Source organism: Schistosoma mansoni, chromosome 3 (genome assembly GCF_000237925.1).
Source record: "Schistosoma mansoni strain Puerto Rico chromosome 3, complete genome".
Lineage (NCBI taxonomy): Eukaryota > Metazoa > Platyhelminthes > Trematoda > Strigeidida > Schistosomatidae > Schistosoma > Schistosoma mansoni.
In genome coordinates this window covers 1742503-1762937 of record NC_031497.1, presented here as the reverse complement: position 1 = coordinate 1762937, position 20435 = coordinate 1742503, and the positions used below count along the sequence as shown (strand labels likewise).

At 36.9% G+C, this 20435-nt stretch overlaps 2 protein-coding genes across 2 annotated transcripts; both read right to left on the bottom strand.

Moving 5' to 3' along the window:
* Positions 1 to 4224: 4224 nt before the first annotated feature.
* On the bottom strand, positions 4225 to 4428 carry Smp_201970 (uncharacterized protein; the record flags this gene model as incomplete). The annotated part of the gene is made up of 1 exon (XM_018798861.1): positions 4225 to 4428. The coding sequence occupies one exon, from the start codon at positions 4426 to 4428 to the stop codon at positions 4225 to 4227; it is 204 nt and encodes a 67-aa protein (XP_018650708.1).
* Positions 4429 to 19958: 15530 nt separating this feature from the next.
* Smp_101720 (hypothetical protein) lies at positions 19959 to 20435 on the bottom strand. Its single transcript, XM_018798860.1, has one exon. The coding sequence runs from the start codon at positions 20360 to 20362 to the stop codon at positions 20003 to 20005; it is 360 nt and encodes a 119-aa protein (XP_018650707.1). The 5' UTR covers positions 20363 to 20435; the 3' UTR covers positions 19959 to 20002.

The window sequence follows — 20435 nt, the reverse complement described above, 5'->3', positions numbered from 1 at the left end:
GTATACGCCCATTTACACTTTTAAACAACACAACAAAAGCCGAGTTAAGATCAATCTTATGACCTGTTTCGATTATATGTTTGGCAATAGAAGATGATGGATGTTTATCCTCTACTCCTTTTGGGTCATTCGACTCTATTTGTTTTTTCAACCATTTTGGTACATGTTCACCCACACTAATTTCCAGATCACCATTGCTCCTCCCTACGTATGTGTGACCACACACACACACACACACACTGAGAGACACACATTTAAATTGGTAAACGCAGTGGGATGTGACACAATCGTTTTCATGTCGTCTACGTTTTGAACGAAGCATGGACTTCGTTCCTTCTTTGATTATGACCTTCGCTGAACAATACGTTTTGTTGATGACAGACAGAATTAAGCCTTTGTTTCAATGAAAGGCTATTTGAATCACCTCTAAATGGTAAGGTGATGTAGATAGGTTTTTTCTCTACCAAGACTACAGTAGGTCTCACTGTGTCCTGAACATTCCATCCATTGATAAATTTACGAGGACAACCATTCCCGATTAATGTCTTGGTGTAAAGCTAAACTGGTAGATATAGCACACCAATTTCATAATGTTGGATCAAAGCAGAGAAGCATGTTAACTTCTCAACATTTTAAATCACTAAAAGAACTACGAACAAACACTGATATTGTCTTGTTGAAGCCTGATAAATGATCAGGCGTGGTTATCATGAACAAATGTGAATATAAGGGTAAGATGTTATCCATCCTCAGTGATGAAAGTAAATTCATGCTTGATGTTGAATTGGGAGGTATTAACAAACTAGAGGGAATAGTAAATTCAAACCTGGAAAAATTGTTACACATGAATATTATTGATAAAGAGGAAATGAATTTCTCAAAACCTATGGGTTCTGAGTATCTTCATTTATATCTGAACTACCCAAAATTCATAAATTAAATACTCCTTTACATGCAATTTTATCAATGTGCCGATCACCCACACATAACCTAGCCAAATGGCTAACAAAATTATTCCATCCTATTCGAAGACGTTTATGTAAGTATTCTGTAAAGGATTCTTTTCAATTGGTCGATCATTTCGGTGACATTAATATCAAAGGAAAAACTATGTGCTCATTTGACGTGAATTCCTTATTCACGTCAAATGTACCTTTAAAAAAGACTATTGACATTTTATGTGACTATATATCTTCAAACAACCTTAAATTACCTATCACCTTAAAAATTCTTAAAGATTTATTACTTTTATGTAATGATAAAGTTCAGTTGAGTTGAGTTGAGTTGAGTTTTGAAGGCGAATACTTTGGTCAGATTGATGGGGTTGCTATGGGTAGTCCGTTAGGACCATTACTAGCAGATGTGTTTATGGCACATGTGGAAAATTTGTCTGAAGACTTAATCGGAAACATGTCACTTTACAAGAGATATGTGGATGATATCTTAGTGATCGGTGAAAGAAAGGAAAATATAAACTGCCAATTGATGAATAAATTTAACACTATCCAAAACCATATCAGTCTTTCAAGCGAAGAGGAGAAGAACGACCAACTTCCCTTCCTAGATGTACTTCGAAGCAGACGAGAAGATGGCTCAATGAAACGATCCATTTTGCGAAAACCGACGTGAATGGGTCATAATGTTAGTTACTATAGTTATTGTCCTGTGCAATACAAACGTGGTTTGGTAAAGTGCCTTTTTAACAGTCTTCGTCATATTTGCACAAACGACGCTATTGATGATGATGATGATGACGATGGTAAGTTGTTAACCAAGACATTAATCGGGAATGGTTATCCTCGTAAATTTATCAATGGATGGAATGTTCAGGACACAGTGAGACCTACTGTAGTCTTGGTAGAGAAAAAACCTATCTACATCACCTTAACATTTAGAGGTGATTCAAATAGCCTTTCATTGAAACAAAGGCTTAATTCTGTCTGTCATCAACAAAACGTATTGTTCAGCGAAGGTCATAATCAAAGAAGGAACGAAGTCCATGCTTCATTCAAAACGTAGACGACATGAAAACGATTGTGTCACATCCCACTGCATTTACCAGTTTGTTCTCTCCTTAAACCTATCCTGGTAATATATGTTTATTATCCAGAGTGACTAGGTGTCAAATTGTTTTCACATTATTTTTATCATTATTATCCTTGTCTACTCTTACTCTCCCCCTCCATTCCCAGTCTAGTTGACCTTCTACTTTTTATATATAAATCTTCCTAACAACTATATGATGTGTGATCAGATTGTTCGAAATGTATTGCGCTAATATACTATCACATAGTTCTGATAATCTTCGTCTTCTTATTACATTATCGAAACAATCTTATAGTAAGGAATACTACTTCTGAAATTATAACGTTATTCTGTATTCATATAAAAGATACATAAATGACACACAGTATAATGGGAAATCGAACAGAATTATATACGATGTGGTTGTGCAACACTCTCCTCCTGTGTATTTATGGGAGCTGAGAGAAAAGCAACAACACACCTGAATCAAGTATGCTTAAGCAAAGTGTGGAAAACCTATCTACAAAGCAGTTATCGTTTGTGTGTGCATCTACGAAACTCGTTAATTTGACGGTACCCTATTTTAATTGTCTTCCTTTAGGCTGTACACAACCGAGTGACGTCAGATTTCACCATACAGTTAATCAAGTAGTCAGTCAGTCAGTCAAAATCTACGTACAGGTAGAGCTGAAGCGGCCATACCGAACCAGAAGTATCAGGAATTATTACAGTAGCGATGATAGTGAGAAAGACCACATACTGAGAGCATGGCTCAGAGAAGAAATCTAAACGTTTGCAAGATTGAACACATAAATATATAAATTTGTATATATACTGTCTAGCGAGACCCAGAAATCTGACTTTGTCGCTTTACTTACATTTTTATCAATCACATCACATGAAGAATATTCTAGGATAATTAGTCAGTGTCATACTCACACGAATCATTGGTGTGGACATTATCCTCACTTACAAAACACTGATTGGACTGAATACAGTCACAGTGTGATGAGTAATACCGATGTCGACAAATATGAGTAGTATGTATCATCAATGGAATATATATATATATATACCGAGACCAAGAAATCTGACATTGTGAATTTACTTAGATGTTCATGTCTGTATGGTCCTGAAAATTGCTGACAATAGACATGACAAGCTCATGAAAAATTAGGAAGCATTTTGTCCAATCAGCATTTGATTTGTTCGGTTGCGTAGCTGTCGTACACTTCACTGGCCTTACACAGTGGTCAGACTTTTACTAGTACGCCCTATGCTGTCCACATTCACTATCTACCCGTTGGCACATTGAAAACACAAATGTGGATTGTTTTAAAATTATATTATACAATGTAAAATCAAATTTGTACAAGATAAGAATCACATTCTTCTTCACTGTTCCTTTCTAATATTCTCCTTCGTTGAATGCCATCATCCCATACCTATCAAAGGAGAATAGATAGAAAATACAAATAATCATCATTTTCAAATTACATTATAACGTCTATTTAGATTACAATAATTAGTACAGTAAACGAAAAAATAAACAACATGCATGATACCTTATTATGATAACTATCAACCTTAATTATTATAACGCTCATCATGATAATTAAGATACTAGACAGCTAATCGTAGACATGATGATCGTCACAACATATAGTGCAACAGTCACCATAACCTTTAATACAATATTTTTATATTTCTGTATAACTGATTTAATCAAATTACAGATGAAAATGGATAACATAATATTTTGTATAATGGTCCCAATTATAGTTTTCATCTCCATCAGTATAACGAAAACAATAATGCTGAGTAATAGTATGGTCATAATTTTAATATATGTACAAATGATATAGACAGAAAATCGCAGAGGACAAATAAACAGCCGTCCACTGCGTGTCCGACTCTCAACTGATTTTTATGACTGTTGCATGCTAATTAATACATACAACTTACATTTGAGTTTACACAATCGATACGAGTCGAGTGACTGCTAATCAATTAGCTGTATATTGATTGATCGATAGACCTTTGGTTTAGTCTGTAAATATGATGATAAAAATAATGCGACAAACAATGGTCAGACGTGTAATTAGAGTTAATTTGTATGCGACTCCTCTTGGTGTTTCTGTGCTTTATTCCAAATCTCCACTATTCATATATTGGCAAACAATCTGACTGGTAGCTTGTCTATCCGTCAATGTGTAGTGTATTCAGAAGTTTATGTTCATTTAGTGGATAAATAAAATGTGACAAAAGATTATTTTGAAAAGTGTTTCCATTGTAAGCCATTTTGTTGACGAATATAAACACTTTATACGACCGGTTGGAATGAGTTACTCCTGATATGCTCTTAGTGAACATATTTATTGGTTTCGGTTTATCTGGAGACATAGTAGTTCGTTGTTTTGAGGTAATACTAATATATTGGTGTTATGGTGAATGAGAACGAACAAGTGGGACAAGCAAATATATTCTCAGTCAAATCTGATAATGATACAGTATATTCTTCATTTGTAACATGTCAATAAATTATCTCGAACTTTACTGTTCCTTCGTTTTCACACCAATCACTCTCTGTTGTTGTTCTCTTCTCTTCGATCTATTTAACCCACTACTGCCAGACACTCCACTTTCTATCGATGATACATACTACTTAAATCTGTCGACATCTGTAGCACACACCACACTGTGACTGTATTCAGTCTAATCAGTTCTTGTAAATGAGAATAATATCCACACCAATGATTCGTGTGATTATGACATTGACTTATTACCCAAGAATATTCTTCATGTGATGTGTTTTATGATTTGATAAATCTTGTACCCCCAAGTTAGAACTACACAGCGACGTCAACACGAGAGGAAAGGCGCAAAATGTATGAGAAGAACTTTACTCCAAAGGTTCATTTATGTAGAGAAAATATAGGGTTTTTATAGTATTTTAGAAGTCCTTGGATTTTCCAGAAAATTCTAGAATACTAGTAGCAGTGTAGTAATCAACCAATCACAACCCCTACATATGACTGTTTATTTTCGCGTTATTTCTAGCAAAATTTCAAATCAAACGCTGATTGGACAAAATGCTTCCTAATGTTTCCTGAGCTTGTCATGTCTATTGCAGGAATATTTCAGAATCGCGCCAACACCTTTTTTGAAGATTCGGGGTCGGTATCCAGACTGCATTTGCTGACTATATCCTCCCACACGAGACAATGTTGGATCCTCAACTTTCGACATACCGACTTTGTTACAGATCGAGTTTATGGGACGACATGTTAATTTCAACCTTTCTATCCAATCAAGCCCCAATAAATCGAGTGATGGACGTTCTGTCAAAAGGATTACTTCCTTCTCCGTAAGCTCTTTGACTGTGATTTCACAATGAATCTCACCAGCAATGTTCAGAATTCCACCAGATGCGCTATGTGCTGATTGATGGGTTGAATGTATTCTCAGTCTCTCAATTTTCCCCCACGTCCTCCTGCTTATAAGTGTTATATCGGAGGCTGTGTCTAGCTGTAGGTGTGCATCATACCCATTAATCTTGAGACAAACATACTTTCTACGATTATGGGAGCCGCTTCTGTTAACAACTACCATCACTTTGGCTGTCTGTGGCTTGAATCTTTTAAAATAAACTTCAGGTTGACGGCGTTTCCGGGTTTTGCAATGACTTTATTTGTGTCCTTTTCTGGAACACTTATTACAACGATGATTTTTAAACGGACAAAACGTTTCGAAATGCCAACCGCCACATAACCAGCATGGGGATGATGGTTTGCCGCTGTCACTACGATAATTCTGCATGCTCGAACCTTGTAAGACTTTTCTCTCGACAGCAATGACGTGGGGGAACTGGTTAGCGTTTTCTACCATCAAGGTATTATGCTTCAAATTCCCTAACCTTTGACATTCATTAGTTACTTCCTGCAGGATCATGTTGGGACAATGTTCAAGCTTGCTTAGGATTCACGTTCGCATGTCAGCATCCTCGGGTGAACGCAGGCGACAGACAAATACTAGGTATTTAAACTGGTCAGTTATTGATTGTTTAATGTACTACTTACTCGTCCGACCACATGGTTGGTCAGTTTCCTATTTGTCTGAACTGACACTTTGCAGTTCGTGCTGTGTTAAACACCATGAATGTGAGTTTTATTCAGGTGAACGATTGTTTTTTGCAGAACAATATATCTAAGGAGAAGCCATGACAGTTTGTGTCTGTTACCCACTCCTGATGCTCAACTTTGGTGGACTTGACAAGGTATTCAACAGAACTTCCTAACTTGAGAATGCTATCATTATTGTTATTGTTATTACTACTGTTATTAACACACAGAAAAGCATTGGTTTTCCCATATACAATTAAATCACATTTGAACTCACTTGATGTTGGAAATTTGTGAGATCCCTAGCAGACACTAGAACACCACTACTATATTATACATGTAATCAACCTACAATGGAACAACCAGGATCATCGTTACCTTGAACATAATTATTAATGCTGTCACTAATAATACGTGTTGTGGCGATTAATTCCGCTTTAAATATTCCCAGTGAACACTTTCTTACACCTTGCAAACCTTTTATTATGTCTTGATATTGTGGCGGACCAAAAAGCATGTTAACCAAAATAGCAATGAAAGAATATTACGTCCAAAGTTTATGCAATAATAAACAGTTTATAAGTTATTAACACACACATAAAAGTCAGGGACGTTACTTAAATTGACTGGCGGTTGCGTGTTCAGTTGGGTTTGGTACCAGTGATCCACAATTATAGAAGATTAATAATTCCAATATGGACGATATCGCTCCAGTAAATTCACCAAGCGTAGAATGCAATACGAATGTCACAATAGTCTATAAATGTAGATGATAGTCAATTAATAATTCATTTATCATGTTTGCAGGCATATTAGAACGAGGCAGATATGTATTAAAGTGTATTTATTGATGAGCAGTTACAATGTCGTACTATGTGGGATTCAAAACGGAAGGAACTCAATTAACGAGTGTTCAAGGTCATAAACTTAAACAACATGTACAACTGTTTAGTGCTAAATGTACAGAATATGAAAATACACAAAATACATGCAAAAACAATGAAAAATTGTTTACAAAATAGGTTTAATAGTCCTATCTCCACAATATTTATCCTGAGAGGTTGAAGAAATATCTCAACCACCATTTGCAACATAATCTCTACGAACAAGTTCAGCCTGTATGGAATGAATAGGAGTACATTTTGAAGGCAAAAAGGCAGACGAAGAAGTAACACGTTGAAGAAGTTGAAGATGAACAGAGCTGAACAACAAACAACTCAATAAATTCATTGGAACCAGTTAACTGAAGCTGCTCATTGAGACATGAAATAAGAAGGATTAGTTAGGATCTAAAGATTTCAAGTTCTTGAAAGTAATAATGAACTCTATACTACCTTTGTTCACAATAAAGTCATGTAGTGAACAAAGGGATGTATATAATCGTTTTTGAATATGAACATTACCTTGCGAAGTGGTGGACAAAGATAAATGATTATTAGGAACAGACGAATTGTCGGGATCTAAGTTACAAGACTTAGTAATACTTGAAGCAAAGTGAACAGTAGTTTTGCATACTGACTGAATGTGTCCTATCTTACCACATTTAAAACATTTAGCATTACGAAATGCACATGAATTACGAAAATGAAATTTGCCACAAGATAAGCATTTACCAAACTTTTTATCACCTTTGTTGTTTGCTTTGCAGTCCCTTGTTAAATCACCTTTCATATTTCCACGAGAATAGAAATCATGATTAAACGAACGCAAATTTGATCAAATGGTTCAAGTGGTTGAGGACGGAATAGAAGAAGCTTTCGCTTAACGGGCTTCCGTTTCTAGTAGCAGTGGATCTCCAACACCTCCAGGGAAAAAAAGAATTTGGTAAATCATAATAATATGTTATCCTTGGTCCCTAAGAACAAGTCAAGTTTCCTCTAAAAAGCCTCATGGGAAGTCGCTTGGATTAGCTCAGTCGGCAACGAATTCCAGAATTTGACAACTCTTACGGAGTAGAAGTTGTGACTGCAGTCTGTCCCGCCATGTTGGGTCTACATTTTCTAGGTGTTACCTCTTACGTTAGATTATTTGGGATGCCTGAAGGTCGAAGAGCTTGAAAGTGCTAAGCGTAAGGTCTTAATGGTAGTCCAGAATGAGGTCTGTGGGAGATTACTCAGTGAATTTAATGACAGCAGTAATGTGAATAGTCAAAATGATCTGAAGCGTTTATCGCCTATAATGCTTGACGGTTTACTATGTGTTGGAGGTCGTCTAAACTACCCCGATTACCCTAATGACTTCAAGCATCCAGTAATATTACCTAGTCGTCACTTTGTGACAGAAATGATAGTCAGACATTATCATAAAGAAGAGGGACACTCAGGGACTTCTCAAGTACTTGCCGCAATCCGAAAATACTATTGGATAGTAAAGGGGACCAGCACAGTCAGGAGAGTGATAGGTAAGTGTGTAATCTGTCGACGGTATACGACGAGCTCAGGACAACAATTGATGGCACCGCTTCCCGCATGTAGAGTGAAACCGGGCTGGCATAGTTTCTCAATTGTAGGCGTTGATTACTTCGGACCTATTTTAGTCAAAAGGGGAAGGTCACTAGAAAAGAGGTATGGGTGTATATTTACTTGTTTGCAAACACGTGCAGTGCATATTGAAATGGCTTATAGTTTGAATAAAGATTCATTTGTGATGGCCCTGTTACGTTTTATGGGAAGAAGAGGAAAGCCCTCAGAGATTTATAGTGATAAGGGGTCGAACTTCGTGGGTGCAATATCTGAACTAAGGAAATATGTTCGGCAGTGGGACCAACAAAGGATAAATGATGAATTGTCAGCGAAGCAGATTCAGTGGCATTTTAACCCCCCGTCATCCAGCCACAGAGGAGGGGTGTGGGAAAGAATGATAAGATCCGTACGCAGACTATTATTATTGATCACCAGAGAACAAACGTTGAATGATGAAACTTTAGGCACCTATTTGGTTGAAATTGAAAGGATATTGAACGATCGACCATTAACCCCGATTGTACAGGATGCTAACGACAAGCTAGCATTAACCCCTAACAGTTTGCTTTTGTTGAGGGAATGCGACAGTATAGTTGACGAAAGTAGTATCAGAGTTAATTATGATAAACGCTGGAAACAGGTGAATTATCCAGCTAATGTATTTTGGAAAAGGTGACTGCGTGAGTACTTACCATCCTTACAAACTCGTCGAAAATGGTTGGTTGAGCGTCGCAATTTCCAGCCAGGTGATGTAGTAATTGTGGTTTCAGATATTTCCACCCGCGGTAAGTGGCCTCTAGGGGTAATTGAGAGTTGTGAAACAAACAAGGACGGAAAAGTTAGGACGGTGACAGTACGTACTAATAACGGGTCTATTAGGAGGGATATACTTAAAGTATGTCTCCTAGAAGGGTCCGATTAGTTAATTGTCAAACAATGTAGACAGAACGAGTAGGCGTACTGTTGTAAGTCCTACCCGTTCTTTTAGAGAGGAATAGGCGATTAGGTGAACCATGGCTAAAAAGACATCAGAATAGCTTGTGCAGTATGGAGGGATTTTGGGGGCCGGTGTTGGATCCATTTTGCAAGTGAAAATCCCTCTATGCATACACTTGTGATTTCTTCCTTACGTTTTCTTTATTTGTATATGTTGTTAACAATTTTGATGTTAATTAAGACTGTAACGTTCAATTTTCTTGGTTTTACTATCGTTTTTTATTGAGTCTCTATGTTCCTTACTGAGCTGTATATAGTTTGTTTTAATTGCTATTATTCTGGCATCTGCCATATTGGCTGCTCGCTATTTGATTGTGCGGTTTGAACTGGACTGGGATCGTGCATTTTTGGTTGTATTTGGAGCACCTTCCCAGAAATTGAAACACTTGGTGTTATAAAATAGCCGCTCAAACGAAATCTCACTTGATCTATCCAGAAAGGATAGAATAACGTTTACCTTTTGGTGCTTTTGGTAATTTTTCATATATTTCTGATCACCTTGCTATTTATTGTAATTTAGATTGAATATTTTTGTATCAATTGTTGGTTGAATAACCGGGTGATAATATTCGTTTAGGTAAATTTGTACATTTGTATATATGATAAATTCCAGAACCGTGTCAAATATATACCTTGTTTTGATTTGAACTGAGACACGAGTGTCTAAAGCTATCCATCGGTTATTCGGCCACATCCAGACCTATTGGAATCTAGGTTTGGATCTTACACGAATAGACTATTGGGAACCTATCTTCACTGAATACAAGTAAATGAAGAGTGATACTTTATTCACATTGTGTCATCTCAGAGATTCTAGTACCATTCTTTGCAACGCTGAAAATGACTTGGTGATCACTCTTTATGATACTACTGATGGTTCTGCACATTGACATTTTGAGACTAGTTCAGTCTACTGACTCTCGTGGCTTACTTAGAGGATATTAAGCAGCGTTTTAGGAGCCTAGGCTAGGTGAATAAGGGCTAGCTGATGGCCTCCTATTAAGATTTCAACATCAAATCCAAAATGGTTATTTGCTTCCTTGCTTTGTGTAGGGACTACATTTCCTACTTTCCCGTAATGAACGGTGAAATATCCGTTCCATTTAGTTTGTAGTAGGCGTCGAGTCGAGGACGGACTATGGTCACCACTACAATTCGATTACGCGCCCAGAAATGACTTGGTACCTTTGATAACTCGCAAATCAGAAGGCTTCAATTAGTCCAGATAAAGTATATTTGTTGGCGATCTCGTGGTATCGAAAGAATACCGAGACGTACCAACAAGTACAGGCAAAATGGGCAGAGCGTATGAAAGTTCGAACCAAACAAGACGGATAGCGGAACCAGAAGTGAGTCTGACACAGTTAAACAGATACAGTAAATCAATCGCTGGTACAAGTGGTTACAATAATAATAGTTGTTTCTATTATTCCAATCGTGTTCTTATCGAGACAAGCCGGTCACTACAGGTTGCTCCTTTTCTAACTGCTCCTCGTTGTTACGTAATAACGCAGGTCACCAACATCTTAGTCCTTTTGTTCACTTCATAAAGAAAGACGAATACAAGTCCCACAAACTGACCTCAGAATCCTTCATAAACATGTTCATCTTACACTCATTTAAGAGAAAAAATCTTGGACTACGTCTCCCTACCATAAGGAGAATTTTATTCTCTTGGAAATTCTTGAAAGAATGTACTCGGAATAAAAGTACATAATACCCATCCTTCTAGTAAAACATCGGTTTAAAGACAACGTATTATATGATGATAAACAGGCAACTAATCATTAGGTACCATACTATTCACGATTACACCCACCCCGTTGGACCGTCGGCAAAACTCAGTGATCTATTAGACTCATGAGGACATCCGCTAATGAAAAAGCACGAATAAGTTCCAATAAAAGTTTGTGTGGACTCTCTCGCCATTCTAAACAATAATTCATGAAACTGCCTACAAGGAATCGAAGTGATGGAATGTTTTGACAAGTCTTTGAAAACAAGGCTCAATGATTATCTCAATTCTGTGAGTGTTAAGGGGGATTACACTACATTTTACATCTCTATCACTGGTAATACTCGCTTGTTCGTTTTGTCCTTCAGTTTGCGGAGTGAATATGAAAAATTTAAATTGTCTCTCTACTAAATTTTACATTGAAACCAATCTGCTACCTGGTATTGTGATATCTGCTGGCTCCAGAAATCCAGCTGTTCTGAGGCAAACATACTCACTGAGAATACGAGGTACATGGACCTACAAATAATTTTTAAGTTGACAGGGACTAGTGTAATCAAGTGACTGGATCATCCCTCTTTAGATATCGTCAAACACCTGGAACTGTACTGAAACAACAAGAAGCGAGCGCAAATTATTCGATCGGTTTGTGTAAACTCGTTACTAAGATTGGGGATATTGAATAACTCTCCATCTTTATTGCAATATTTTACTACTACCAGGGTGCAAGTCTTGAAAAACTGAAGTTCATCAACTCTGTCTAACAAACTTTGAATTTCGAGGTTTGGTTTGTTTTGTTTCCTTATTTTGAAGGTCAACTAAGGTTCTTAAGTCACTTCACGGTTTTGTAATTGGTCTTACACACATAAAATTCCGTTGTTCTGGGTTTCTAACTGCTTCTTACAAAGTCAGTTACATTCAGTCCCTTTTTAATAATGTTGGTGTTCAGTATTCACCGAGCCAAACTTAAGATTATGCAGAACTAATTATGGTGTTTAACACATGCCTAAAATTGTTTATAGTACCCTATTTTCCTATTTTGGGGAAACCACCGTAAAAAACTTTAAGGAAACATCACAAAATCCCAAACATTTTCTAAGGCCTGTGAAAAGTCCTCAAAGTTTTTAGGAAAAACCGCAAGATTTCTCCAAGGTAGTGATATCGGGACTGGTAATTCTGACAATGAAAGTACATCAGTTGATGAGGCTCAGAGCCTTTTAAATTAGCTTGTGAACTCCATAGATCTAGTTACCTTTTTAATGAGAATAATTGTTATCTCGCTCTTAGTTCAATTTACTTTTCTGGGAAATAATACTTCAAAATATTATTAGTAACTTAAATAGGAAAGACAATGATAACTAGTCATTGCATCATTAGCCACGTCAGGAGTAGTTAATATTTCACATCATGTTATCCTTTTTCACTTCAGCTGCATTTTAGTGCGGTATTCACTGCCTTAACAGGTGCTTAAATGACGTTCATAAAATTGCATGTATTCACTTTGCTCGACAGACTGATAGTTTTATTGTTAAAACCCACTGAATTTGACTTTACTGCTGCACTTTTGAACTTGTAGCCTTATGAGTTGCTGATAATGTTCTAAATCCATTCACAGTCGAATAGTGACTTCTCGTCATCAAATAACTTTTCTTACCCTTCATTTTCATTTTTTTGTGAATGACTAGTCATCAGTTATGCTAACTTCGCAAGCTAGCGCCAGTTGGCGGACCTTATGATTGCTTAACCAGATTTAATTCCTGATGTTTCCGTGTAAAGGAATATAACTACTAAGGGAACGATGCAATCAAAGTAATTGATAGCATCTATATTTATGATCGGTTTTTGGTGGTATAATGATTATTGTAATCACACTACCTTGTGTTTAACATATTTATACTTCATATGAACATTCAAAGTATTATTTGCTTTTTTTATAAAATTTTTATCAGTGGGTACACGTTTTTCTTAAAAAAGAAACGGGTCAAAGATTGTAGTATACTGTCAATCAATCAGTAAATTCTCAGTTTTCTCTTTTTAAGATTTTTATTGATGGTTTGGATGAAAATATCCAGATCAGTATGTACAGGCTTCAAGACGCGTATTTACTTAGGTCTTGTTGAATATATGCGATCAAGGATACATTTTACCACCAGTTAACTGTTCTTTTTCAGAAAGTGTGTCCGACAAAACTGAATGCTCAGGTCGGGTGTCTAGGCACAGAAGAGAGTCGTTTAGGTGGCCGATGGGGACGTTGGTCGCAGGTCAGATATCGGGGGTCGTTCACTGCAACTGTGCGCAGACCAAAACCTGTTTCTGGCTGGCACTAACTTCCGGCATATTCATCGCCAATATGCCACCTGGCGTCCTCCCTCTACATCTCAAGCCTGAACTCAGATTGATCACATCTCGGTCACCTACCGCTGGCGCGGTTGTGTACAAGACTGCCACTCCTTTCGGAGCACCTATTCGGACGTTGATCATGCCCTTGTTTGCACCAATCTTACCTTACTTTTCAGTGGCCAACGAATTCATCGTCCTAAACGGATTGATTTCAGTAAATTGATTGCAGCTTCTGTTGCGACTAAGTATCAAACCGAGCTATGTTTTAGGCTAGCTACCATCCCACCATAAAGTATAGATGAGCATTGGGTGCAATTGCATGACGCCTATAAGCACTGTTTCTCCAGGCTCCTTGCAACTCGTCGAAGCCCGTCGGTTTACTCCGGGTGACTGTCAGTTCGACCACAAACAAAGACTGTTACGTAATGAAATTGGACAAAGCTTGTGTAAGGACCGAGAAGCCTGGTGGTCAGAGCGCGCTAATGAGTTGGAAGCAGCAGCTGCATCTAGCAACTACCGGAAGCTCTTCCAACTCATCCGAGCCACTGGCAGCAAGAAGCCTTGTCTGAGCGAAACAATCTGTGAGAATGGTAGGATGCCAATCACTAATATACATCGACATCTCCGACGATGGGCAGAGTTCTTCGAAGGGCAATTCAACTAACCTACTGCCCCACCAACATCGACTAGACTGTCGTTCCCTTCATGGCCTGTAACAACTGATCCAGCCAATGAGGCGGAAGTCCACGAGGAATTCCAACACTTGAAACTCTAGAAGTCACCGAGCCCAGATGACCTCAGTCTTCTCGAGGTACCTGAAGAGGCAATTGGGTTAGAATTGGTATTAATGACCTGAAAAATAAGGACACATTTCGATGTCATCCGTTCGACGCCAGCTCGTGAGCCCCAACGGAACTTATTGATGGAGGAGCAGTTCAATCGACACCATGGGGCACAAAGACGATTGTTCACGGCGGGTCAAAAAGTACTTGCTATGGACTATCGTGGTAAACATCCTACGTGGACAGCTGGTCGGATCGTGAGAAAGAAAGGGAATATGGTTTATGAGGTGTCAGTTGACTCAGAAGTTTGGATACGTCATGCTAACCAACTGAAAGCAACTTCGATAGCCAGCAGCGAGAATCGACATCGAATAACTCTTGACGTTCTGCTAGACACCTTTGAAATCAAAACGCCCGAAACAGACAAGTCATTTTCTGTGCAAGCAAAGAGTGATACAACTTCCTTATTGCCTAGACGATGGACAGATCGAAAGCGCAGGCCAGTCACTCGGTTGCAGTTGGACCCTAGCACCAGATCCTACGAATCTGCTCAAGGGGGAGGTGTTAGCGGGACATAGATTGGATTAAAGCATGTTTCATGCATGATGGTGTTGCTACGCGCTGATTGGCTAATTCTAAACCGATCAGCCAGGGCAAATTATTGGAGAAAAATCTAGAAGCTTCTTATGTATATAATATAAATATAAGAACGTTATTCAAATCAGTGATTGCTGTTCACATACCATTGTTATTTGTGAATACAATTTCATTCCTGTTCAACGTGTTCTGATTTTGGGGTCTTGTCGAGTGTCATTGTATAAGAATACTAAGCAATAGGAATAGCTGGGTCGTTTATTAGCAAAATATAAATTATAACAGTAATTAATCTGTTCAAAATTCAGAATAACACACGTAAGCATGATAAGATATTGTATCATTAAAAGTAATTGCCAGTAAGAATTCAATTAAACTCATTGTAAAATATCCCATGAATTTGATAGTTTAATTAGATTGGTCACCTACATAATGTTGTCTGAAGCAGTTTGGTTGTCGACAGAATATCCATCATTTATTAACACCATTATCAGATTGTTGAGAATGAATCTACCTACAAAATCTGTTTCATCTCTCCCCATTCATATCTAAGTTAGTCAGGAACTAGCTGTGTAAATAATGAATGAATTATTCTTCAGACTACAACACTATTAAATGTCACAACCATGGAAATATTGTCAGGTATGTTTAGTTGTAAAAAAAGATCATTTTCAATTAGAATACATCAGTACAAAGTGAAACTGTGAAGCATGAAGTCTCATTACAGATGGTAACCGCCATCAAGATATATTTGCATTCATGTAATTGATCAGCAACAATTCATTAATCTGTATCGAAATTGTAATGGTTCGTCAATACTGAAAATAAATTGTCAGTACTTCAAATGTGATTTAGATTTTAGATTTGTGTAGTTAGGACAGAAGTCCTACATCCCATATTATTCCTTTTCTAGTATGCTTCTGTGAATGTCAAGTGTTCTCTTGAATGAATCGTAATGATGACTTGAATAGTGGAATTGTAGAGACGGAAGAAGGATGTGTAGACAATTTACTGTAAACCAAAATCGATGTCATACAATTTGATGGAAATGATAGTATGTACATCTCATTTAGTTTGATTAATCTCAGGTAAATTCCACTATAACATAAGCGTTAAGATTTGTGCTTAATTTGAACTTTGATTAATATACTAAAGGTCACAAGTATAAGTGACATAATGATAGAAAATAATAGAATAACTCATCTATTCAAAAGTCAGAATGAATCACATAAACATGTAACAATATTAACGATAAAACACGACTTCCACTGATTTAACTCTCTGTCAGTTGCTTGTCGATAATGCTAATGTGTTGTGTAGTGATCTATTCTAATGCATTCATCCTTCGTTTTACCGCCTAGTCTTATTATTCTCGTGATCGATTCTCAGTAAAAAGAAAAAAAACATTCAAAGTTTGATTCGATGCATAAGTATTTAACACTTGGTGTTTGTGATTCCAAAATTCCATAAAAATCTGCCCACTTATCATTCTAGAAGTACTAGGTTGTATTTTTTTCAATGTGTGTGTGTGTGTGCGATGATGATTGCTTGCTTAATTATAGTGCAATATATTGTAGAATGCCGATTTCTTTGTTTGTTTTAAGTGATTTTTATAATAGAAGAATGAGACACACTATGACACAACTAGTGATTTGTCATTTCAATTGATTTTTAAACATTTTGATGCATTTGTTTTATTCTGTCTATTGGATCAGATCAAAATTTATCCAACTGGTGAGCAGATTAAGAAGTTGGTCACTTTCAATAAAGATCCTGTGAAAATTATGTGTTGCCTGCAGAGTGGTCAGATTGATTTCTATACAATAGAACTGTAGTACTTGTCTTTCAATTATCCCTGTAACCATTATCTGTGATGATGTATTTGATAGTTTTTATCTTCAATTCTCTTGTTTTGTTTCATGTTGTTAATTTAACCGATGAATAAAATAAACTCTTTTATTAGTGATTACCTCGAAAAAAATTGTATGAGTATGGGTTGAATTGATTTTCACTACTTTTTCGATGATTAGTCTTTCATGATCACAAACCGACTTTACATATGCAGATACGATGAAAACTGGGTTGGATTTGATGAAACAGAAGTTTATGGGTCGAAAGTTCATCATAACTCTCCTCTGATCATAATAATACTAGTACTAATAGTGTTCTCATTAGTGACCATTTTTGAAATAGATCTCTAAAGTCTTGTGTGATGAGTTGTGATCATTGGTGGAGTCGAACTTTATCAGGAGTTAGATAGATATCACTAAAAACAAAATATAATGGTCACACAACATCACACAATTGACTTAACTTTGAATATGGACCTTCGCATTTCAACTGTATAGTCAACCAGTGGTTGGAAACCCTGAGTAACATGGCTCAGAATCGATCACAATGGCGTAGGTGTATATACTCCCTGTCTGCCCTTAACCTGTGAGATTAAAATTGCTTGATATCTTTCTTTCTTCCTGTACCATATCGTTATATACTATCTTTCTTTCATATATTACTAATATTGAACTAACTACTTCTATGAATTTGGTGTTCATCTTGTTGTGCTAACGAGGTATGGCAACTTGGACCGATGCATATATGTGACTGGTCCTACGTTGTAACTGACTGAACTGTATCGCCTAGAGTAACCGGATGTGGAGATAATTATGTTTTCAACCAACTTTGGACAACACTTAAGTACTAGTAAGTGAATTAAGAATATCTCCAACTTCAACTATGGTACTGGTTTGCTTTAGCAATGTGTTATAAGGAATTCACAACATCCTTGTATGGGCGATTTGTAACCATTAATTACTAATACCAAGAATGCAGTTGATCATATTGCAACATTGAAATCTAAAACCTTTTTTGAATGAACTACAAACTGCCTATATATATGTTGATCATAAGTATTCAATTTTATGCACTCCCTAGCAATTCTTGAAATAGTACAATTCAAGACAGGTAGAACTAAATGAGCACAAAAAAATGTATTATATTCGACTCTCCGACTTATAACATCTTCCACAATTGTTTTCTCTACGATATATATCTGTAATCACTGTGAAGATGTTCAACCAAAATGTTGAGTGTGTGTTGGCACTTCTCTACTGAATCGTATAGTCATAGGCACTCAAGCCAATACTCCATCGTTGAACCATAGTAGCTGAGGAATGTGCGAATGATTTTTCAGGATGAAGAACTAACTTGAATGTTTCATGATCTGTAACAATAGTGAACGTCTCTCGAAATAAATGTTAATGACAGCGAAAAACACAGCTAATGATTCTCACAGCGTTTGTGAATATCCTTGTTCAGCAACAGTAAGTTTGCGTGAAACACGGATAACTGTTATGCCTTCTTGTTTCAAAACTCCACCAATACTCACTGTTGATGTATCAGTATGAAGTACAGGATGTACATTTAGAGTGTAAGTTCGAAGAACAGAATCATTCGAAAGAAGCTTTAGTAGATATCGAGAGCATGACTCTTGTTCCTCACCCCATTTAAATGAATTGAATGTCAAAATTTGAAAAAACACAATTGGCAGGATAAGAAAAATTGGGAATAAAACGGAAATAATATTGAAGAGCACCCACCAGTGGACGTAGTTCTGTAAGTTTTTTCTGAGATGGTGCATTTGTCAGCGAACTTAGTCTTTGTATATCTATAGTAAAACGTATACCGTCAACTAGGTATCCAAGACATTCAAAACTAGAAACACAAAATGAACACCTACTTCGATTCACCGTCATATTCTTCTCAAGTAAACGACGCAATAAAGCTATAAGTCTCTGATCATGAATTGGACAGTTTATCAGAACCATGAATAATAAGATCATCTTGATAAACTTCAACACGTTTAAGATCACTGACTTCCTTATTCATCACTTCCTGAAATATGACTAGAGAACAACTTAGGCCAAATAAAGAAAGCTCTATTTGAACAGAACAGAAGGAGTGTTAATAGCTGGCAAAATAGATGAAGATTGATCTAGGTGATTTGAAGATAAGCGTCTTTAAAGTCAACTTTCACGAACACTTTAGAACTATGAATTCAATTAGGAATACCTAAAGATTCCCCATCGTGCATGTTTGCTTTAATAAGCAGTAGTTCATTGTTCATCTGTAGTCACCACAAATTCTACGGGTGTTGCCATCAGAATTCAAGGACGTAACAATAAGAGTACCACATATAGAAGAATGAATCGGTCCAATTATACGTTTCTCACACAAATCGTTGAACGTCTTATAAAGTGTTCTTTTGGAAGACCATAAGGAATCATTAGTCTCTTGAGAAAGACTGGATCATCCTGTACTGTAAGTTTTGTAGGCTGAATTTTCATCCCTCCACTGCACTAAGCACACGCAACTATCAAACCTTTAACTGAAACATCAGAGTCTTCTTTAGAAAGTAATGAAAACAACTCCACTTTAGGCCTTTTCACATTTTGCTAGTCCAGTATTCACAGCCCTACTTCACATTTTTCCACGTGGATCGGAACCGTTCTTAAACAAACGCGAGCTTGTACGACATTCAGGATGTTGTTCATCACGACGACTAACCGAAGTATTAAAAATGTTCATTGACTAGAAATCAAGCTCATTCACTGCACCATAGTTACTACATACTATTTTAATTTCTCGGAATGAACGTATATATTTGTGAATTAATTGTCTTTGAAAATTCAGAATATTTATATTAGCAACCAACCGACCATGAAGTTGAGTTTCCAATTGTTTTCAAAAATTGCACTTCGAGTACTGTTTCTGTAGTTCAAGCGTAAGGTCTTCAACTTTCTGATCATTTTGTCGCATCATCTTATGGAACTTCTATCTGTTTCTGCATTTAAAACTAGCACATTGCACATGACTAAGTAGTGATTCCTTGAGAGATTCACATGACAATGAAATTGGTTTTTGTGGAAAAGCCATATACTTGAGCAGGTTCTAAGTTTCTTTGATGGTGACAACCAGCAAATAAGCTGTGAATCCATCATTGTTAATATCTTTTCCGTTCATGCACCAGGATTCACATCGCTCCATGTGGTCTTCAAACTTATCCGCACTTGAACTAATATCCAACAATTTGAGAATTGGATCAATCGCAACGTCAGTATTATAATTAGAAGTATTCGAATTAATGTACTGAAGAGGAAATTCCGAAACAGTCCTATTTAAGGCAGTCAGAAAAAGGTGAGCACAAACGAACGTGTTATGTTCGCAATTGGTAATCAGAGCGCAATCACGTACGAAGGAATCATTAGTTAGTACAATTACCACAGCTACATAACCGAACAACTCGTACATTTCACTGACCCTACCCAGTGGTGAGACTTTTACAAGTACGCCCTATGCTGCCCACATTCACTATCTACCAATT